Below are 19,491 nucleotides of genomic sequence, written 5' to 3'. Positions count from 1 at the left end.
TGATGTTCAAATTAACATCAGAAAAAGGACAAAGCCTGCTTTCCTCTTTTATTCAGTCTAATAATGTATACTGTCTTGTTCTGACTTATTAAAATTCTCAATTTCCAACAGATATGATTAGCCTTGATCTCTCTTGTGCAACATTGGCTAGCCGATTTGTTCTCAATGACATCTGCAATAATATTATACACAGGTCTGGATGGATGTAAATAAGGGTTCATTCAGATACATTAAAAGATGCATTCAATTTTGGACTGTGTTGAATCAAACCAACTCAGTATTTTATAAATAAATGCACTATCAGCACAGTTCAGCAAGCCTTTTTTTCCAACTATCCGTCTGCAAATGCTACCCAAATTTAGTTCTGGTGTTGTTAGATTAGATTATATGAGGTTTATAAACTCCAGAGTGCAATGAAATCTCTTGCGTATATGAAGCACACGAGTAAATGGTATACAGGATAATAATACATATAAATAATAACCACGGTGATGAGTGCAAAACAATGGTGAAGAGATAGGATTATCCAATGTAAGCTAAGTGTGCAGCTTGCAGTGATTGGAGCCTTGGTATGCACCTTTGCTTACTTTGCAAAATACAGTCAAAACTGCAATACTAGATTATGTAGCCTAGACGGAGGGTGAGCAAACTGTGGGGAAAAGATTAACTGGAAGCAGTAAATCTGCTGTTTGGAAACATTTCAACAATATTCTCCCTGTAATAGTAGAAGTTCAGGTGGATTTGTTCAACTGGAAATTGACAGCAAAAAAAAGGGTAATTCATCTTTGTAGTTGCAGACTGAGGAAAGATATACTCACCCTACAGCAGGGCCAAGTTGGTTGTACATGATATCACCTCTACAAGGAAAAACACAGCTGCTCGCAGAAAGACAAAAATATCAGAATGCATATATCTTTGTCTCTGCCAAGCCATTTCAGGAACAAGGTCTTGAGCCAGCACAAGGGCTTATTAAACTGGTTGTTAATGGCAAACTTCAGCAGGCAACATGTTTGCCAAACATTATATCAAGGTAGAATCTTCAAGCAGCAAAGAGAAAAAATGTGATCATTCAGCTTGATGAATTACTGACTGATGCAAGTGGGAAAATGGCAACTGACATGTAGATGGATGACTACAAAAAGATATCCATTATTTGACAATTACTGGCACTCCATCATGCCAGTCTATAAATTCAAGGGCAGAGTTTTAACGAGGACAATTGCAAAAGTGGAGAGACCATTAGGTGTGAGATTTTAAAATTACCCCTAAAATACTGTTGGATATAATCACGCTTAAACAAATTTATTGGAGTCATAGTCAAGAATACCAGCATTGCTCTTAGACCATAATCTGGAATATCCAAAATGAATAAATAATCCCATCCTTTGATTATACATGATCTACAAGAATTAGATTCTGAAGCCCCACATATTACAGAGGCTACAAAAATGGGAGATCCTTGTTCAAGTACATGAAACAGTTAAGTACTGAATTGCAAACTAGTGGTCAAGGTACAACTCAGATACTAGAAGTAAAATACAGCACCTGACACTGAATTCCAAACTTAACAAAAAAAAGGAACACTGAATAAAGTCAATGAATGGAAAACGTGGCCCTGATATGTTGCTATTTTTGGAAGATACAAAGTTCAAGTTTAATTATCATTCAACTATACATGAATACCTATAAATACTACCAAATGAAATAGCATTCCTTCGGGGCTAAGGTGCAAAACACAGTCATACACAGCAAAAGGGCACATATAGCATGTATGGTATAGAACAGCAGTAAAATATACAATCACATTAAAAATGTAGCCGTTACACAAATCTCACAGGGAATTTCATGGAGACCTGTATCCCACTCTGCAGATGGTAACTCGATGGTTCATAAAAATTGAACACTGTGGAATATCTTTTTTAATATATCAATGCATGTAATTAACGGGTAGAGCAACAATGACTGGCTTGTGAAGAAAATGCCAAGAGCAAGACACCTAACTTTCTCAACTCTGGGGATGGTGTCCAGCTCACACAGGAAATTTTTTTCCTGAAGTAGCAGGTTTATCAACAACTTTGAAATAATAGATCCTTCAAAGCAAGTAACCATGGTTGCGACATACCTATAGCTACCGAGGAGCCACTAAGTGCCTTTGCTGAACAGGATAAATGAATATAAAGAGCAGGATATAGATAAAGTGCAGCAATAAACAATGTGGATGCCTGAGATCGCAATGGACAATGGAAGAGATCTATCAAACTTAGAAAAAACATGGAATTGTAGACCCCAAAGTGGCTCAGCTTGAGGTAAATGCACTCTGGTGAACAATAGCAGCAATGAGAGTGACTTCAGCACGACCAGAACAATGACCGCTTTATGAAACTACCTTTAAGCCTTCCTCCATTTGTTCTTTTTAAGTAAGACAACATAAGATTTTTCTTCCATTTTCGTGTTATTCCCCTAAGTGATTTTCATAAAATGCCTGAGAACATTCTGAAGAGAGACAGGTGAACACACACATGATGCTGGAGGGAATCAGCAAGTCAGGCAGCATCTATGAGGGGAATGGGCAGTTGACATTTTGGGTTGAGACCCTTCATCAGGACTGGAAAGGAAGTGGGAAGAAGCCAGAAGAGAAGGTTGGGGGAGGGTAGGAGTACAAGCTGTCAGATGATGGGTGAAATCAGCAAAGGGGGAAGATTGGTGGTAGCAGAGCTGGGGGAATGTAGTAAGAAGCTGTGAGTTGATAGGTCAAAGAGATAAAGGGATGAAGAAAAAGGAATCTGATGTGAAAAGAGAAGGGATGAAAGGGGAATCAAAATAAGGAACGGTAAAAGAAAGAATTGGGGGGAGGGGGAAGTTACCTTCGATTAGAGAAAATTCGTGCCATCTGAGGCTACCCAGATGGAATATGAGGTGTTGCTTCTCCAACCTGAGTAAGGCATCATTATATCATTAGAGGAGGCCATGGATTGAGATGTTCAGGTGGAAATGGGCTGTTGAGTTGAAATGGGTGGCCACCAGGAAAGTGCACTTTTTGTGGTGGATGAAGTGAAGGTGCTCGAAGAAGCAGTCCCCAATCAATGCTGGATCTCACTGATGTAAAAATGGCCACAGCAGGAACACCTGACAGATGGTAAGTAGATTTCTTTGAAACACTCAGTGAAGTGTAACATCTTTTGGAAGAATTGCCTGGGGCCCCTGAATGGTGGTGAGGGAGGAGGTGCAGAATTTGTTCCATTTGCAGTGTTAAGTGCTAGGAAGGAGATCAGTGGTGAGGTTTGAGTGGAGAAGTGAATCACATAAAGAACAATTTGTATGGAAAGTAGAAAGTAGGGGGAGGGAAGGTAGGATCCTGTTGTAGATGGTGGAAATTTGTGAGAATAACCTGCTGGAAACAGCTGAATCAGCTGGTTAAGTTGTATTGCAACAACATTGTACTCATTTTCACCACTCACCGAGGAACTGACTTTGGACTTCAGGAATAGGAAGTCAGGGGAACACACACTCATCTTCACAGAGGGTTCAGTGCTGCAAAGGGTGAACAGATTGCAGTTCCTGGGCACCAACATCTCAGAGGAGCCAATTATACCAGTGCTTAAGGAGAATATGGTAATCTGCCTCAATGATTAGCTCTTACATCTACTGTGATGAAGTGCTTTGTGAGGTTGGTGATGAAACATATCAACTACTAGATGAGAAAAAACTGGGATCGGCTCCAATTTGCCTACCGTCAAGTCAACAGTAGATGCCATTAGCTCCTCACTCAGCATTGGAACATCTGAACAGTGAAGCATCAAGATGGTTTAACTACAGTTCAACATTAAATACTTTTATCTCCTCAAAACTAATCAATAATCCTTGGACTCAATACCTCTTTTTCATCTGGATTCTCAATTTCCTCACTTGCAGCCCCCAGTCAGATCAGATTGGCAACTATATTGCCTCCACAAACTCCAAAAGCAGATGTTGTGTGCTTAGGCACCTACTGTATTCCCTTGAATGGAAAAGACAACAAAATATAATGGATAGGGCCCATTCTCCCACAGGTAAAGCCCTCCCCACTATTGAACATTTCTCAAGGAGTACTATTGCAGGTAAAGAGCATCTATCATCAGGGACCACCACCACACAGGCCATGCTCTCTTCTCACTGCTGCCATCAGAAAGGAAGTACAGGAGCCTGAAGACTTACACAATCAGTTTCAGGAACAGTTATTACCCTTTAACCATTGGTCTCTTGAACCAGAGGGGATAACTTCACTCATTGAGCTATTCGCGCAAACTATGGATTCACTTTCAAGACTCTTCACCTCATGTTCTCGATATTTACTGCTTATTTTTTTTTCCTTTTGTATTTGTTGTCTTTAGTACATTGTTTATCTGTCTTGTTGGGTGCAGTCTTTCTTTGATTCCATTGTATTTACAGCAAATGCCCACAGGGAAATGAAACTCAGAGTTGTGTATGGTGTCATATGTGTAGTTAGATAATCAATTTACTTTGAAATTTGATCTACCTGGGGCCCAATACATCAATGCTACCATGAAGAAAATATCCCAGCTGCTCTCCTTAAGTAGGAGTTTGAGGAGAATTGATAAGTTACCAAAACACTCTTACATATTTCCATGGAAAGCACTTGGGTTGCATCACAACCTGGTATGGAGCCTCTAAGAAGCAGGATCACAAGAGGCTGTAGAAGGATGGAGACTGAGCAGTTCCATCATGGGCATAACTCTCTGCACCACTGAGGACATCTTCCAGGTGCAGAATCTTAGTAAGGCAGAATCCATCATTGAGGACTCTCATTCTCCATCACTTGCCTTCATCAGGACAGAGTACAGGAACCACATTCAACTGTTTTGGAACAGCTTCATCCTCTTTGCCATTTCTTAATGGTCCAGGAACCCCTTGTTATTCCTATTGTTTTTGCACTATCAATTTATTTTCCAATTTAGCCATTTTATGTCTCTGTGCCATACTGCTGCTGTGAAACAACATTTCAGGAGTCCTGAAGAAGGGTATCAGCCTGAAGGATCTACTGTTTATGACGTTGCCTGACCTGCAGAATTCCTGCAGCATTTTCTGTGTGTTGCTTTGCACTTCCAGCGTCTGCAGAATTTCTCATGTATATGATTTCACACCATATGCCAGTGATAACAAATTTGATTCAGATTCTGAACATCTAAATGAGATTAAATGACTGTAAGGTTTTTGAGGTAGGCCAAAGGATTTATAATATTTAAAAACGTTATCCTTGGATGATATTTTGCTGTTTTAGGAGGTTTTAACAAACGCGTAAAAATAGTAGTAGAGATCAAGTCAAATCTTCATTGAATTTGCAAAAAGATTTTATTGCAAATATTATTTTTAAAATATGCATTTGGACTGAAAAATCAGAGGCATACGATCTATGTTTCAATTTCACATCTGAGATTATTGTATTCATGTTGATTGTCAGTTCCTGACTGGTAAGATATAAATAAAATTAAAGGCTCCCTGGCTCTGGTCTGGTTCTTATTATTTATGGACAGGGTCAAGTTTAAATGTTAATCTCAGCAAAACATTATTTTAAATTGAAATGGTTTCTTGCCATATTTATAGTTATTCAAGCAATGTTTAATTATATATAATTTTACCCAAATACTTCTTGACTGAGCGCTTGACGGATTTTCTAAACCATAAACCATAAGTGAATTTTCTACAGAGTCAAATGGCCTGCTTCAGTGTGCTGGCCATAATGAAGGTGCCAAAATCTGTTGTCTCCAGAGCATTGAACTACAGTGATTTCCAGTTAATTGGGTCATTGCTTAGAAGGGGCAGCCACTGATTTGGGACAACTCCTAAAAAACAAAAACAAATTTAGAAAATAGCCAGGATTCCTTTTGTTTACTTGGGACAGGAGACTGTCACCGAACAGTTTCTGACTAGCATCAGTCACATGCACATTGTGTGGCCATTATACACTACGCCATGCTAAGAGTGAACAGTTTTTAAAATAGCATCACTGATAATCAGCAGGTAATAAGCATTAAGACAATTTCGAACTTTTTGCTCATTGATGTTTCAAACGTTCAGGCTTGGAGATGCCAGAAATGGGCGGGAGTGAAATTGAAATGATTTCCCTACTTCAGCCTGTAAGGAACTACGAAGAATTTGAAGATATCGACAATCATCTTGAATGTTACAATGAAAATGAAGATGTGGAAGATGCAATAGTCGAAAACACTGCTTGAAGTCAGTCCACCATTTGCACTAGGTGTCTGTGCTGATCTTGTTCATTTACAGTCAACAGAATAATTCAGTACACTAGGGATTAATTCTTCCGTCGATAACTATTAGGAACTAGTACAGTTTTATAGTACTGTAGTAGTTTTGATAGTGTTCTAATTTGTTCAATATTTAATTGAAATATATAATTTGTTACTCAATTAAACATTAGTTTGTCTTTTGTATACCATTTTACTTATTCCATGAAGCTTCAGCTCATTGGGGCAGCCACTAATAGGCCAAAAATGTTCTGGTCCTGATGTGTTGCAATTAACCAGAATCCATTGTAAATCATTTATTTGATACAAAATAATTATTCAAAACAAAATGGTATTCATTCCCAAAAATGTAAAACAATTTATTTAAGTTTACATTATTCCTTGGGGACTCCAGCTTCAAAAGCAGTCCTACACTGAGTTCAACGCTGACTGACAGCTCCAGCGACACCACCAGTGCCAGACTGTCTCAGTCTCTGCCTTTTCTTTGGATTCATCAGCTGCGTGGAAAGGGGGAGGCTGCTACATGGGCAACAGTTTGCTGTCCACATCGTACTTCTGTGACTTGTGTATCACACAGACAACCAGGACACAAACATCTATGGTTGACTCCGACCAATGGATGGCCTCATAAATATTTTGAAGCATAATCATTGTTGCAAAATCTAAAATATGGAAGTCATTTTCAACACAAGATACCATAGAAATCAAACTGACATCAACTAAGTAATCTCTCCACTGATACAGAGGCTGAGGGGTAAACGTTAACCAGGATACATGGAGAACTCCCCTTCTCTTATTGTCAAACTGAAGCACTTGATAATGAGCATGATGGAGTGTCCACAGCCACAAGCATCAACACTGTAGCTGAGATTTGTATCCTCTCCGAGTGCTGTGCAGAAGCACTGAACAGATGCAATGTTTTTCAAAGCTACTAAACAGAGCCAGAAAGGATTCCTATTCCATTGTTATTGTCCTATAACAAAGGAGCTAGAACAGGACCAGAAAAGTTATGGAAATAATCTCCCTAATAACACACAAGACAAAAGGAGCAGAATTAGGCCACTTGTCCCATTGAGTCTTTTCTGCCACTTGATCATGGCTGATTTATCATCCCTGTCAACCCCATTCAGATTCAGATTCAGGTTATTGTCATTTAGAAACCACAAATGCAATGCAGTTAAAAAATGAGACAACGTTCCTGTAGAATGATATCACAAAAGCATATGACAAAACAAACTACACCAGAAAATACACATAACATTTGGCAATCCCCAATCCAGATTCTGGAGAGGCTGCTGTGCATTAATATCACGCTACCGTCTTAGCGTGTTCCCCGGAAAGGAGCTCCAAATCCACCAGACAAGCAAGACTAAAAACTAAAGCTACAAGACCTGCACAAAACCACATAGTTACAACGTATAGTTACAACAGTGCAAACAATAGCATAATTGATAAAAAACAAACCATGTGCACCGTAAAAATAGTCCAAAGATGTTAAAGGACTATAAGTTCAAAAGAAATCACCACACAGTTTCCACAAGTCCCCAGGGTCCTGACAGACTCGTCATCCCACACTGACGGCAGAAGGGAATACCCCCGCTATGGACTTCCAAGGCACCGCCCGACTCAGCCTTGCAGACGCAGCACACATTGAAAGCTCCGTTGAAACCAGCCTCGCAGACGCAGCACACAGTGAAAGCGACCTGACCACAGCGGACTCCGAGTCCGTTGAACCGCCGAGCCCACGACCATCTCCTCGGTTACAGCTTCTCCGAGCACCATCCTCTGCTGAGCGTATTAAGACGGCCCCACCAAGGGCCATCAGCAACGCCACCCCGAGGACTGGGGTCCTGTTCTTCCCAGCAGAGTCCCGGACCTCACAACAGAAGCAGCAATGGAGAAGGTCTTCCTGGAGACTTCCCAATGTTCCTCCGTGCTCCCATGTCTGTTTTCAATCGATTATGATTGCACACGGCACCCCACTTCACAAATAACAGATAACCAGCTCCGGAGTGGCTGCTGCAAGCTGCATCGCGCCACTATCTTGGAATCCTCTGATTCCCCTCACTTCTCCCTATAACTTTTGACACCCTGACTAATCAAAAACCTATTAAAATCCAATTAAATACACCCAATAACCTGGACTTCACGACTATCTGTGGAATGAATTCCATAGATACAGAATGCTCTGACTAAAGAAATTGCTCTTCTGCTTTATTCTGAGGCTATGTCCTTTCTGCTGGACTCTCCCACCACAGGAAACATCCTCTCTACAGCCACTCTATTTAGACCTTTCAATATCTGGTAGGTTTCTTTGAGCACCGCACCCCACCTGCCCCTCCCCCCCACCACCACCATCCCCTTTCTTCCAACCTCCAGAGAGTACTGGCCCAAAATTATCAAACATTTTCAGTCCTCGCATCTGAGGAACTTCACTTGAAACTGAAAGCTGCACAAATATTGACAAACATCTTCCCTCGTGCCTTTTTTGAGGGAAGAATAACTGATGAAACATAGAAAATTCCTCTGGGGTTTGGCAGATATATACAGGTTTGGGGTTTTCCTTGGCAGAATTCATGGAGTCATCGAACACTACCACTCAGAAACACATCCTTCAGCCATCTTATCTATGCCAAATTATTAATTTACCTCATTCCATCTACCTGCATCTGTACCATAGCCCTCTCACCCATATACCTATACAAATTTCTCTTAAGCGTTGAAATCGCACCTGCAGTCACCACTTCCACTGGCAGCTTATTCCACACACTCACCACTCTCTGAAAAGGTTCCTCCTCATGTTCCACTTAAACCTTTCACCTTTAAACAATGACCTCTAGTTCTAGACTCACAGAATCTGAGTGGAAAAAGCCTGTTTGCATTTACCCCACCTTTACACCTCATAATTTCATACACTTCTATCAAATCTCCCTTTATTCTCCTGCACTCCAACATTCAAGTCCTAACCTAGTCAACCTTTCCCTATAACTCAAGCCCTCAAGTTCGGGCAATGTCCTTGCATACAGTATAAGGGGTTAACCATTCAAGACAATTATAGAAAGAAATTTCGATATTTCTACATAAGAGGGCTGTGAAGGTTCAGTCTCTTGATTTCAAGAAAGAGATTGTGTTTTTTTACATATTAAGGGAAATGAACAATATGGGGATTAGTGCAGTAACTGATCCATCATGATCTTGTACGACTTTGTGAATAAAACATGCAAGAGTCATTTTATGTGCTTAGCAAAAGCTGCAGCTCTTTACTTCCATTACAAACAAAGCGAAAGCAATCATCTTACACTGACGTGATTACATCAGACACCATCGCTTACAGCGAGCACAACAACTCAATGACAGTGTTTGTGAATTATGTAGAACAGTTTCTATTATAAGCAATATGTCAGAATCAGAATCAGGTTTATTATCACCAGTTGTCATCTGTCACCCATTACACTACCCCACACAGAACCCTCTCCCACCCAAGAATTCACTAAAAGTGGCACCGAGAGTCTGACAGGACTCGTACGAGCCGCTCGGGTTGGAATAACAGCAGGTGCTGCAGGCTGATCCAGGGGCATGCTGACACTCTGATGGTCATGCTGTGATGTTAGTGGGACCATCCAAGTCTTAGTAGACCGGTTCAAGGAGATCTACAGAAGTACATTCATAGGGTCGCCGTTTGACATTGTTTGTCGCTTAAAAACCTATTATGCATGCGACAGCCAAAATGGCAGACCCTTGATCTGCATGGCAGCAATGCCTCCTGGCCTACACATCTGAGTTAGCAGCTGATATACAACATACCATGAGGAAATACAAAGCTGTAGCTGATTGCCTCTCACAGCCAGTCTTTGAGTCCATACACATAGGGGTTGACTATGCTGGCATGGCAGCCAACCAACTTACTGGCCTAGAGATCCAGGCTTAGTGAACAGCAGTCACAGGCCTGCGGATGGCTGACATTAAATTCGGGGAAGCTGGGGTTTCTCTTCCATGCGATGACTCAACAGGTTGTTCTCACCCCGTCGATCCCGCAAACTGGAGACAGAATATTTTCAACTCCATACACAGCTGGAAGGTCTCAGAAAGGACATGCGTGATTGGACTGCAGCTTTTGTGCAGTGTCAGTGGGTGAAAATCAACCATCATTTTCAGACACTACTGGTATCTTTTGAGGTCCCTGTGCTATGATTTGACCATGTCAATGTGGATCTCGTTGGTCCATTCCCCCCTCACACACTTTCATGCCTCTCCTTACCACAATGGACCATATTGCCAGGTGGCCTGAGGTCATCCTTCCAGCATCAATGACAGCAGCCGATGTGGCTTGGTGATCAGCAGCACTTGGGTCACTCGGTTTGGCACCCCAGTTGATATTTCCTTTGACTGCAGTCGCCAATTCATTTCAGACCTTTAGGCTGCGATGGTGACTACATCACACTATGGCATATCACCCATTGGCCTATGCGAGCGGTTTCACTGCTCCTTCAAGGCTGCTCTGAGGGCTTCCCTGACAGATGAGTGTTGGCATGGTTGTTTCCTATGGGTACTGCTGAGGCTCAGAAAGTTTCCAAAAGAGGACCTGCAGTTATCCGTGGCAGAGTTGGCCTACAGGCAGCCATTACAGTGTCAAGTGATTTCATTTCTGACGTCACAATCGCCTGGTCGGTCTCTCAACAATGTTCCGCCCTCCTTGGTGAATTCAATTCTTTTTCACCTATTGCTACCTCCCATCCAGCATTCTCGGGTTCCTGTTGACCTACATTCTGCCTCATTTGTTTTTGTTCGCCACGACACACACCAACATCCCTTAGGCTCCCTTACGATGCCTCGTTCCATGTTTTAGAACATAGAGAGAAGTCTTTTATCATAGATAAGAGGGGTAATCCTGAACATATTTTGGTAGATCGCCTAAACTGGCCCACTAAGAATTGTAGGATACCACTGCCATGGCCCTGGCATAACAACATGGCCAAGCATAGGTCAATGTATTTCTGGATAAACCAGAGGCACCTGCTGTTCCTCTACCTATTGAACACAGGACCCAAATCAGGCAGGTTGTCCGAGCTACAGATAGGGTCACAATGTTGGGTTCTAGTGAACTCTAGGTGGCTTGGGAGGGGTGGGGCTTGTGGTGGGTAATAAAACTGGGAGAAATGCACTATACATAACTCAGAACCACTTAATTCAAAGCAATCTCTCAATTTTTACTGTCTCATCCAACTCTTACCTAGAGTCATAGAGAAGTACAACACAGACACAGACACTTTGACCCATCTAGTCCATGCTGAAACCATTTAAACGATACCAGTACCACAGCCCTCCATATCCCTACTATCCATGTACCTATCCAAATTCTCTTTAAGGTGGAAGTTGAGCTTGCATGCACCATTTGTTCTGGCAACTCATTCCACACTCTCACAACCCTCTGAGTGAAGAAATTTCCACTCATGTTCCCCTTAAACATTTCACTTTGCACACTTAACCCATGACCTCTGGTTGCAGTCCCACCTGACCTCAGTGGAAAAAGCCTGATTGCATTTACCCTAACATACCCCTCATAATTTATATACCTCAAACAAATCGTCTCCCAATCTTCTGTGTTCTACAGAATACTGTCCTAATCTAGTCAATCTTTTTTTAAACCTCAGGTCATCCGGCAACATCCTTATGAATTTTCTCTGTACTATTTCAACTTTGTTTACATTTTCTCTGTAGGTAGATGACCAAAACTGCACACAACACTCTAAATAAAGCCTCGCCAATGTCTTATACAACTTCAATGTAACATCCCATCTCCTGTACTCAATATATTGATTTAGTTCTGGATTTAATATTATATGCTGACCCTGCGCTTCTCGGAGTTCCTCCTTGCTGGGATCAGAGGAGGACCCAAATCAGTTCACTACTTTTACATTGTGTGAAACTGAAGGAATTATAAATTTCCAACATAAAAATTGACTTGCAGATTTATTTAATAGTTCTCATGAATCAAATAAAGCTAATCAATGCTCAATACAATCTTCTGAATTGAACTCACATTACAATTTTTAAACAAGTTTTTTAAGATGAGTCACTTGTTATTGATTTGAAACATTCTGCTCAAAAAGTGCTATCTCCACATGTTAAAATGTGATAGTTCAATTTGTCTGTTGCTCTTTTATTGTTCAGTATTTATTCCAGCATCTACACAACACTGATGCTTTCATATATTAGTCTTGGTTTACTGGATAGCCATTGAAAATAGTGTTTCTTATGTATATATTCCCTCCACTAACCAACTCCTCTGCTTTCATACTAATTCATCATCTTCTTCATAAATCAGACCAGAGCATATTCTATGTGTAGTTTTACAAATGTTACTGTATAATACAAAACAGGTGGCTACTTTTTCACTGAGTGGAAGCAGTCCACAATGTTACTTGCAAATTGCCTACTAATGAAATGAGAGTGGATTAGATTAGAGAAAGAAAATAGTTTATTATTTTGTATTATTTTTTTCATCTAATATAATCCACTCTCCAACAAAGACTATTTTTAAAAATCATTCTCATTTCTCACACTTTTAGCAACACCTTCACTGTATTCCATCAACAAATTAACCTTCCTATTCTTCTTCAAATTTTGTGAAGTTAATAAACCTAGAAAATTATTACATAGGATTGGTATGATCTGGCTATTATTAACTGCTTGCATTGGCCAGCTTGTCTCCTGACTTTTCATTTTTAAAACACTCACCCACAAAATTCAAACATAGGCACAATCTCAATTCGAAATGATTGATTTGTATTTATTGTACATTGCAGGTTTGATGTTTCTCTTTAAACTGCTTCTATGGCTTTCTTTGTTTCAAGGCTGTCTGTGGGATCATGAATCTCAAGGTTGTATACTGCATACCTGCTTTGATAATAAATGTACATTGAATCCTTGAACATTCTCCTCCACTGTTACACTCTCTGTCCAGGTATTGAACATAAACCTCTTCCAAATGCCTCACCAATGGTTGGAAAGTCTTTATCTGATAAATCCTAGTTCTTCTTCAATATGGCTTGTGTCATTTTGCAATGTAAAGCTGCTACATAAATATAAACTACTTAGTAAATAAATCAGTAAAATGAAATGTTGGATTCAGGGGCCTTATAGTGCATAATGCAAAACAGACAGCTAATTCAGAAAACTAACACAGACTACTTTCATCACCCACCTTAGAAAAATGATAGTTCCAAAAGTATTTCACCACTGTAATAAATAAACCTGGGTGCTGTTTGTTTTTAACCCAAACAAAAAAAAACAGCAAAAACACAAATAATGGAATTGTTTAGTAAATGATTCACTACTAAACTTACTGAAGTTGTGAGCAATTTTTTGATTCAGAAGAATATTCTGATGGGTGGAAAATTCATTGACCAACTGCGTTGCCATTTCTTGTACAGCAAACTGATCAAACAGACTTGGATAATGCAATTGAATTTTATCTGCATGGCTTTGTTCCCATATAGACTTGGGTATCTGAAATAAAAGAAAACCAGTTCAAGGACAATAACCAATTTAAATTTGGTCCACTTGAATAAATAAAACCATTTCCTTCCACAGAGGCTACCTAATCTCCGGAGCAGCTCTAGCCTCCTTCCATTTTAATTTATTTTCTTGACCAAGAGCTGCACCCTTTGCTTTTCCATCACTTCTGCTCATTTTCTGCTACAATCTCAAAACATACACTTTAAGGAAGGTCTCTTTGCATATATGTGTGATATACATATCAATAAATTTGCAACCAACAAAGCTGCAATCTATATTTCACAGGGTTAACAATTCAAATTATGTGTTGCATAGAAACATAATTCAAAATATGTATGATACAATGTTTGTGTAACTGGGAAAACTCTTCTAAAAGTAACAATTTCTTAAAAATTGTCACTGTATTTTGAACCTTCAAAAAAGTGCAGCACATATTTTTTACCATTACATCAAATTTGTGAGTGTCACAGCCAGATTGATAACACTGAAATTATGCCAAGATGTGTGTTCTGAACTCATACCAAGTACTCTTTGACAGAAACCTCATTTACTCCCATTACTTTATGAGGGGATGATTGATAAGTTTGTGGCCTAAGGTAGAAGAAGTCAATTTTAGAAAACCTAGCACAGTTATTTTTCAATATAGTCCCATCCTACATGTACACAATTAGTCCAACAGTCATGGAGCATACAGATCCCTTCTTTGTAGAAGTGCTCCACAGCAGGGGTGATTGATAAATTTGTGGCCTATGGTAGAAGGGGATGAGTTATTCATTTCAAACTTTCTGCATTATCACTCAAAGAGTTGAACTGCACGTGCATGTAATGAGAGCATCTTTGACCTCCACGTGGTACACAGCAAGGCTGATTGATAAGTTTGTGGCCGAAGGTAGAAGGAGATGAGTTATATAGCTGTCATTACATCAAAACCCTCAGATATATGAGCTAATGTGATGGCCACATGGACAATGAGTTCAGTAAAACTAATAACCTCAAACCTCTGCTATTAGAAAAATGACAACATAGGTTGATCTAAATAAAAATATTCATGAGGTTTATTTGAATCCGATTGAATAGCGCTCTTCTGTTATATCATGTAGAAGGCTTCCACTTGTGATACGCATAATAACATGACTTGTAAAGAGTAACACACAAAAACTGCTGTGGAACTCAGCAAGTAAAGCAGCATCTATTGAGGGGAATAAAGAATCAATGTTTTGGCCCGAGACTCTTCATCAGTTACTCATGAAGGGTCCCAGTTCCTGCCATCATGGACATTTACACTACACGCTGCATCCACAAAGGAAACAGCATTATGAAGGACTCCATGCACCCCTCTTCTCCCTCCTGCCGTCTGGGAAAAGGCTCCAAAGCATTCGGGCTCTCACGACCAGACTATGTAACAGGTTCTTCCCCCAAGCTATCAGACTCCTCAATACCCGAAGCCTAGACTGACACGTTGCCCTACTGTCGTGTTTATTATTTATTGTAATGCCTGCACTGTTTTTGGGCACTTTATGCAGTCCAGTGTAGGTCTGTAGTCTAGTGTAGCTTTCTCCGTGTTTTTTTTATTACGTAGTTCAGTCTAGTGTTTGTACTGTGTCATGTACCACTATGGTCCTGAAAAATGTTGTCTCATTTTTACTATGCACTGTACCAGCAGTTATGGTTAAAATGACAATAAAAGTTGACTTGATTTGACTTATTTCCCTCCATTGATGCTGCTAACTCGCTCAGTTCTTCCAGCGTCTTGTGTATGTTGCTCAAGTATTCTTGCATCTGCAAAATCTCTTGCATTTATTGTAAAGGGTGATTTTCTTACATGACTTTCATTATATGCTGGTTACATATTCCATGTCAATTTTGATTTGTCATTTAACATCCAAGACCAAGAGGTGGTTCACATTGATTTAATTTCTCAAATTCATGGCGAACTGGATGACCACTAACCAATAGCCACAAAAATGGTTGTGTTTGATCTATACTGCTGAGAGGTAATGGAATTAAGTGGTGACCACTTAAACTCTTATTATAGATGATCCAGCTGCTTCACCGTTCCAGAAAATTAGGTTTTATTCTGATATCTGGTGCTCTGTGTGTAGAGTTTGCATAGTCTCTGTGAACTTGTGAGCTTTCCCCAGGGTTTCTTCAAATTTGTGCCACAGTATCAGGCTACTGTTAACTTGCTTTTGTAGTAGGCATGGGTGTGGCAAGTGGGAGCAAAGAGTTACTGAGAGCTGGCATAAATTCAATGGGTCAAATGGCCTCCTGTATAACATTGCATCTTTATACTATATGTACATCATCTATTTGGATATGGAGTATTCTGAGGTTTGTTAACACTCCTTCAAAAAAATACAACAGATGTTCAATGTCTTAAATCCAATAATCCCTGGTAATCTGCTGTAAATTTATATAAAAGGTAAAACAAATTTTTTAAGGTGTGCAATTTTGAAACATGTTTACCAGTGTATTAAAGATTAGAATAAAGGTCTTTCAGCAACTTCTTATTTTTTGTAGGCAGTTTGACTCCTCCCCCCTACCAGACCTGCGACGTACTTTAAAAACACAAAAAGAATTGCAAATTACTGAAGAAATGTTTCATTTATGGTGTGGGCAGCAAGATGATACAGCAGTTAGTGCTACTGCTTCACAGTTCTTTGGATCCAGGCTTGATTCTGGCCTTTGGTATGATCTCTGCAAAATTAGTAGATTCTTCTGTGATGTGTGGGATTTCCTAGGGTTCCTGCCATACTCAAGGATATGTTCCTAGGTTAACTGCTGCAAACTACACACTAGTGTGGGTTAATTGCAAAAAAAATCAAAGCAGAGTTCATGGACATGTGTGACAATAAGTTAGGATACAGAGAAATGAGAGGAGGAATAGGGACTAGTGAGATTGCTCACTGACATAGAATTGATGAGCCAAATGGCTTCCTCCTGATTTGTTACAAGATGTGGTAGAAAGAGTAGAAAATTTACAGCAATGGGCCAGTGGTAGGATTCACTGGCTAGATTGCAATGAATACAGAAATGAGCGAAGCATCACTAACACCCCGATTGCAACTTAAGACTCAAAGTCAGGGTATCATCTCCTCATTGTCAGATTTTATAGAACGTAGAACTAAAACAAAAAGTTCTTCCAAGCCATAGCTACATGAACTGATTGGTAGTATAAGTATCAGTTATTCAATCAAAGGTGAAGTACCTACCCTTTCTAAGTCAACTTTTTCCCAGTGGAATGGCTTAGTCTTCCTCACCACACCAATTGATCTCTTAGCCGGGATTGGAGGTGCTGTAGGGGTGCCTGGCTTCTGGTGTTGAACAGGAGATGTGGGAACATGCTGATGTAGAGGAGAAATAGCTAATGATCGCAAAGGGGACTTCACAGGTGAAGTAGGTTCAAATTCTTCTTTGACCCTTTTTTTCCTTTCAATTGCTTTTTGTTCTTTTTCCTGTTCTTTCTCCTGAATTTGGTCTTCATAGAAGTCTGGCTGCTTCAATATTTGTTGTTCATTTGTCTCATTTCTGGACAGTGTAAATGGAATAACCTCATAGAAGGTATTCTCAGAAGAAAACTGTGATTGAGATAACCTCTTCCAATGCAAACAGCACTTATCAATGGCATCAACCCATTCATCCCGGAACTTTCTTAAATCTTCTGCGCTTTTCAACTTCTCCGTAACTGGTATTCGAAGTCTAAGGTTATTAAGTGAATCAAAAATTAATCATACACACTAAGTATATATTCCTTACTAAAGTGCACAAGACATACCAGCTTCACATTTTGCTGAAATATTTTTAGAAGTGGAAAAATCCTCACAATGCAAACACAATGCAAATATTTCCTAAAAAAAAACAATGTGCATCCAACCAATACACCATTAGGGTTAGTGGATTGGAGCACAAAGAGACAGAAATAGCATGAAAATTTCCACTTAACTGATATCTAGAATTCAGACTCCAATTCTGCTTATCAAATATTATAAAAGTTTTAGTCTTGACAGACCCATGGCATTTATATGACTAGTACTCCAAAAGGTTACCGTAAATTGTGAGCAGTTACTTAAATCTAACAACAACACACAAAATGCTGGTGGAACACAGCAGGCCAGGCAGCATCTATAAGGAGAAGCACTGTCGATGTTTCATCCTGACGAAGGGTCTCAGCCCGAAAAGTCGACAGTGCTTCTCCCTATAGATGCTGCCTGGCCTGCTGTGTTCCACCAGCATTTTGTGTGTGTTGTTTGAATTTCCAGCATCTGCAGATTTCCTCATGTTTGCTACTTAAATCTCTGTTGTTTTTCCCCATTTGGATGTTTGGGGTAACTTGATCAAAGGTTTGAAGTTGTTAACAGGAACTAATGGAGTCAACAGAAAAATAACATATCCTCTATTTGAGGAATCTTGCACCAGGGAACATAGCCAACATTTCAGAACAACTCTTTCAGAAATAATATCGTTCAACATGCAAAGTTGTAGAATTATCCTCCAGAAGCAGCCTTTGGTTTTAGACCAATTGTTTATTGGAAATCTGAGATTGGTGGATTTTTAATAACAAAGCTTGGTAAGGGATATGGGAAAGGACGGGTAAACAAAGTCAAAACTTGGACCAGCTATGATTTCACAACAGTGTTTCTAAAGAGAAATGGCCTATTTGAGTTCTTTGTTTGTAAATAATAGATTGATGAATCTCGATATGGAATAAAAGTAACAAATCTCCATTAGCAGACATTGTTAATTGTACTAATATGGGTATTCAACTTAGCTACTTTCCTATCTAATGTAAAAGTGCTTCATTGACTTTATGATTCTTCAATCTCTGCTGGAAATGATGTGAAAGACATTGTATAAGTTTAGGTATTTACTGTTTTTAAGATTGATTGACAAGCCATATGTCAGATAAAGAAAATGTATTTCTCTGAGTATCATTGCCTTCTTACATTATCCTTCCATCCCTCTTCTCTCCAAACTGAGAGAGAATACAGGGACCTCAGGATGCTGGAACCTGGAACCAATAAACAAACCACAGGAGAAACTCAGCAGGTCAACCTGCATCTGTGGAGATAAAGGGACAGGCAGTGTTTTGGATTGATAGCCTACATCAGGCCTGAGAGTTTGACAGGAGACAGCAAGAGAGAGGGGTGAAGCAGGGACTAGAAGGTGATGGGTAGAACCAAGTGAGGAGGATGGAGCATGATGGAGAGGGGAGAGAAGAGGAGTCAGGGGCCAGCTGCTTGTGGATGGTAAGTAGTGACTGATAAGGAAAGCGGAAAAATAACTGGGGAGATGGGGCCAAGTGGGGAGAGGGGAGGGGGAAGGAAGCAACAAAGGTTGGAAGTGGAAAAAAGAAGTGGCAGAGACTGGAATCAGATGAGAGGTGGCATAGAACCAGAAAGAGAGGATTGTGGGACAGGAGAACCAGTTGAGGTAGGGTTGATAGATGAATTATACCAGGTGGGGCAGAGGAATGAAGCTAAGTGACTGGGGACTAGGGTGAAGGGCAAATAGTAAAATGGAAAACTCAACATTCATACTATTGGGTTGCTGATTACCCATGCAGTTTTCCAGGTCTGTGTTTGGCTTCATCCTGGCTGTGGAGAAGGTGTGGTCTGGTTGTTTTCAAAATGGAATGGGGAATTGGAATAGCACATAACCATGATTTCATAATGGCCACAGAGGCCAGATCAAAAGTCTGTGCAATCAT

The 19,491-nt window shown here is 40.0% G+C and overlaps 1 protein-coding gene across 3 annotated transcripts in view; it reads right to left on the bottom strand.

The window, feature by feature from the left end:
* LOC132399754 (protein diaphanous homolog 3) overlaps positions 1-19,491 on the bottom strand; it is a 136,728-nt gene that overhangs the window by 75,319 nt on the left and 41,918 nt on the right. For all 3 annotated transcript variants that reach the window (XM_059980465.1, XM_059980463.1, XM_059980464.1), the window contains exons 7-8: positions 16,997-17,483; positions 13,613-13,775 (exon numbers count right to left, since the gene is read on the bottom strand). In XM_059980465.1, coding sequence (XP_059836448.1) covers positions 13,613-13,775; positions 16,997-17,483 — 650 coding nt within the window. The remainder of the gene's footprint in view (positions 1-13,612; positions 13,776-16,996; positions 17,484-19,491) is intronic.

This window comes from Hypanus sabinus, chromosome 9 (genome assembly GCF_030144855.1).
Source record: "Hypanus sabinus isolate sHypSab1 chromosome 9, sHypSab1.hap1, whole genome shotgun sequence".
Classification (NCBI taxonomy): domain Eukaryota; kingdom Metazoa; phylum Chordata; class Chondrichthyes; order Myliobatiformes; family Dasyatidae; genus Hypanus; species Hypanus sabinus.
This window is presented reverse-complemented; position numbering and strand designations above follow the sequence as displayed.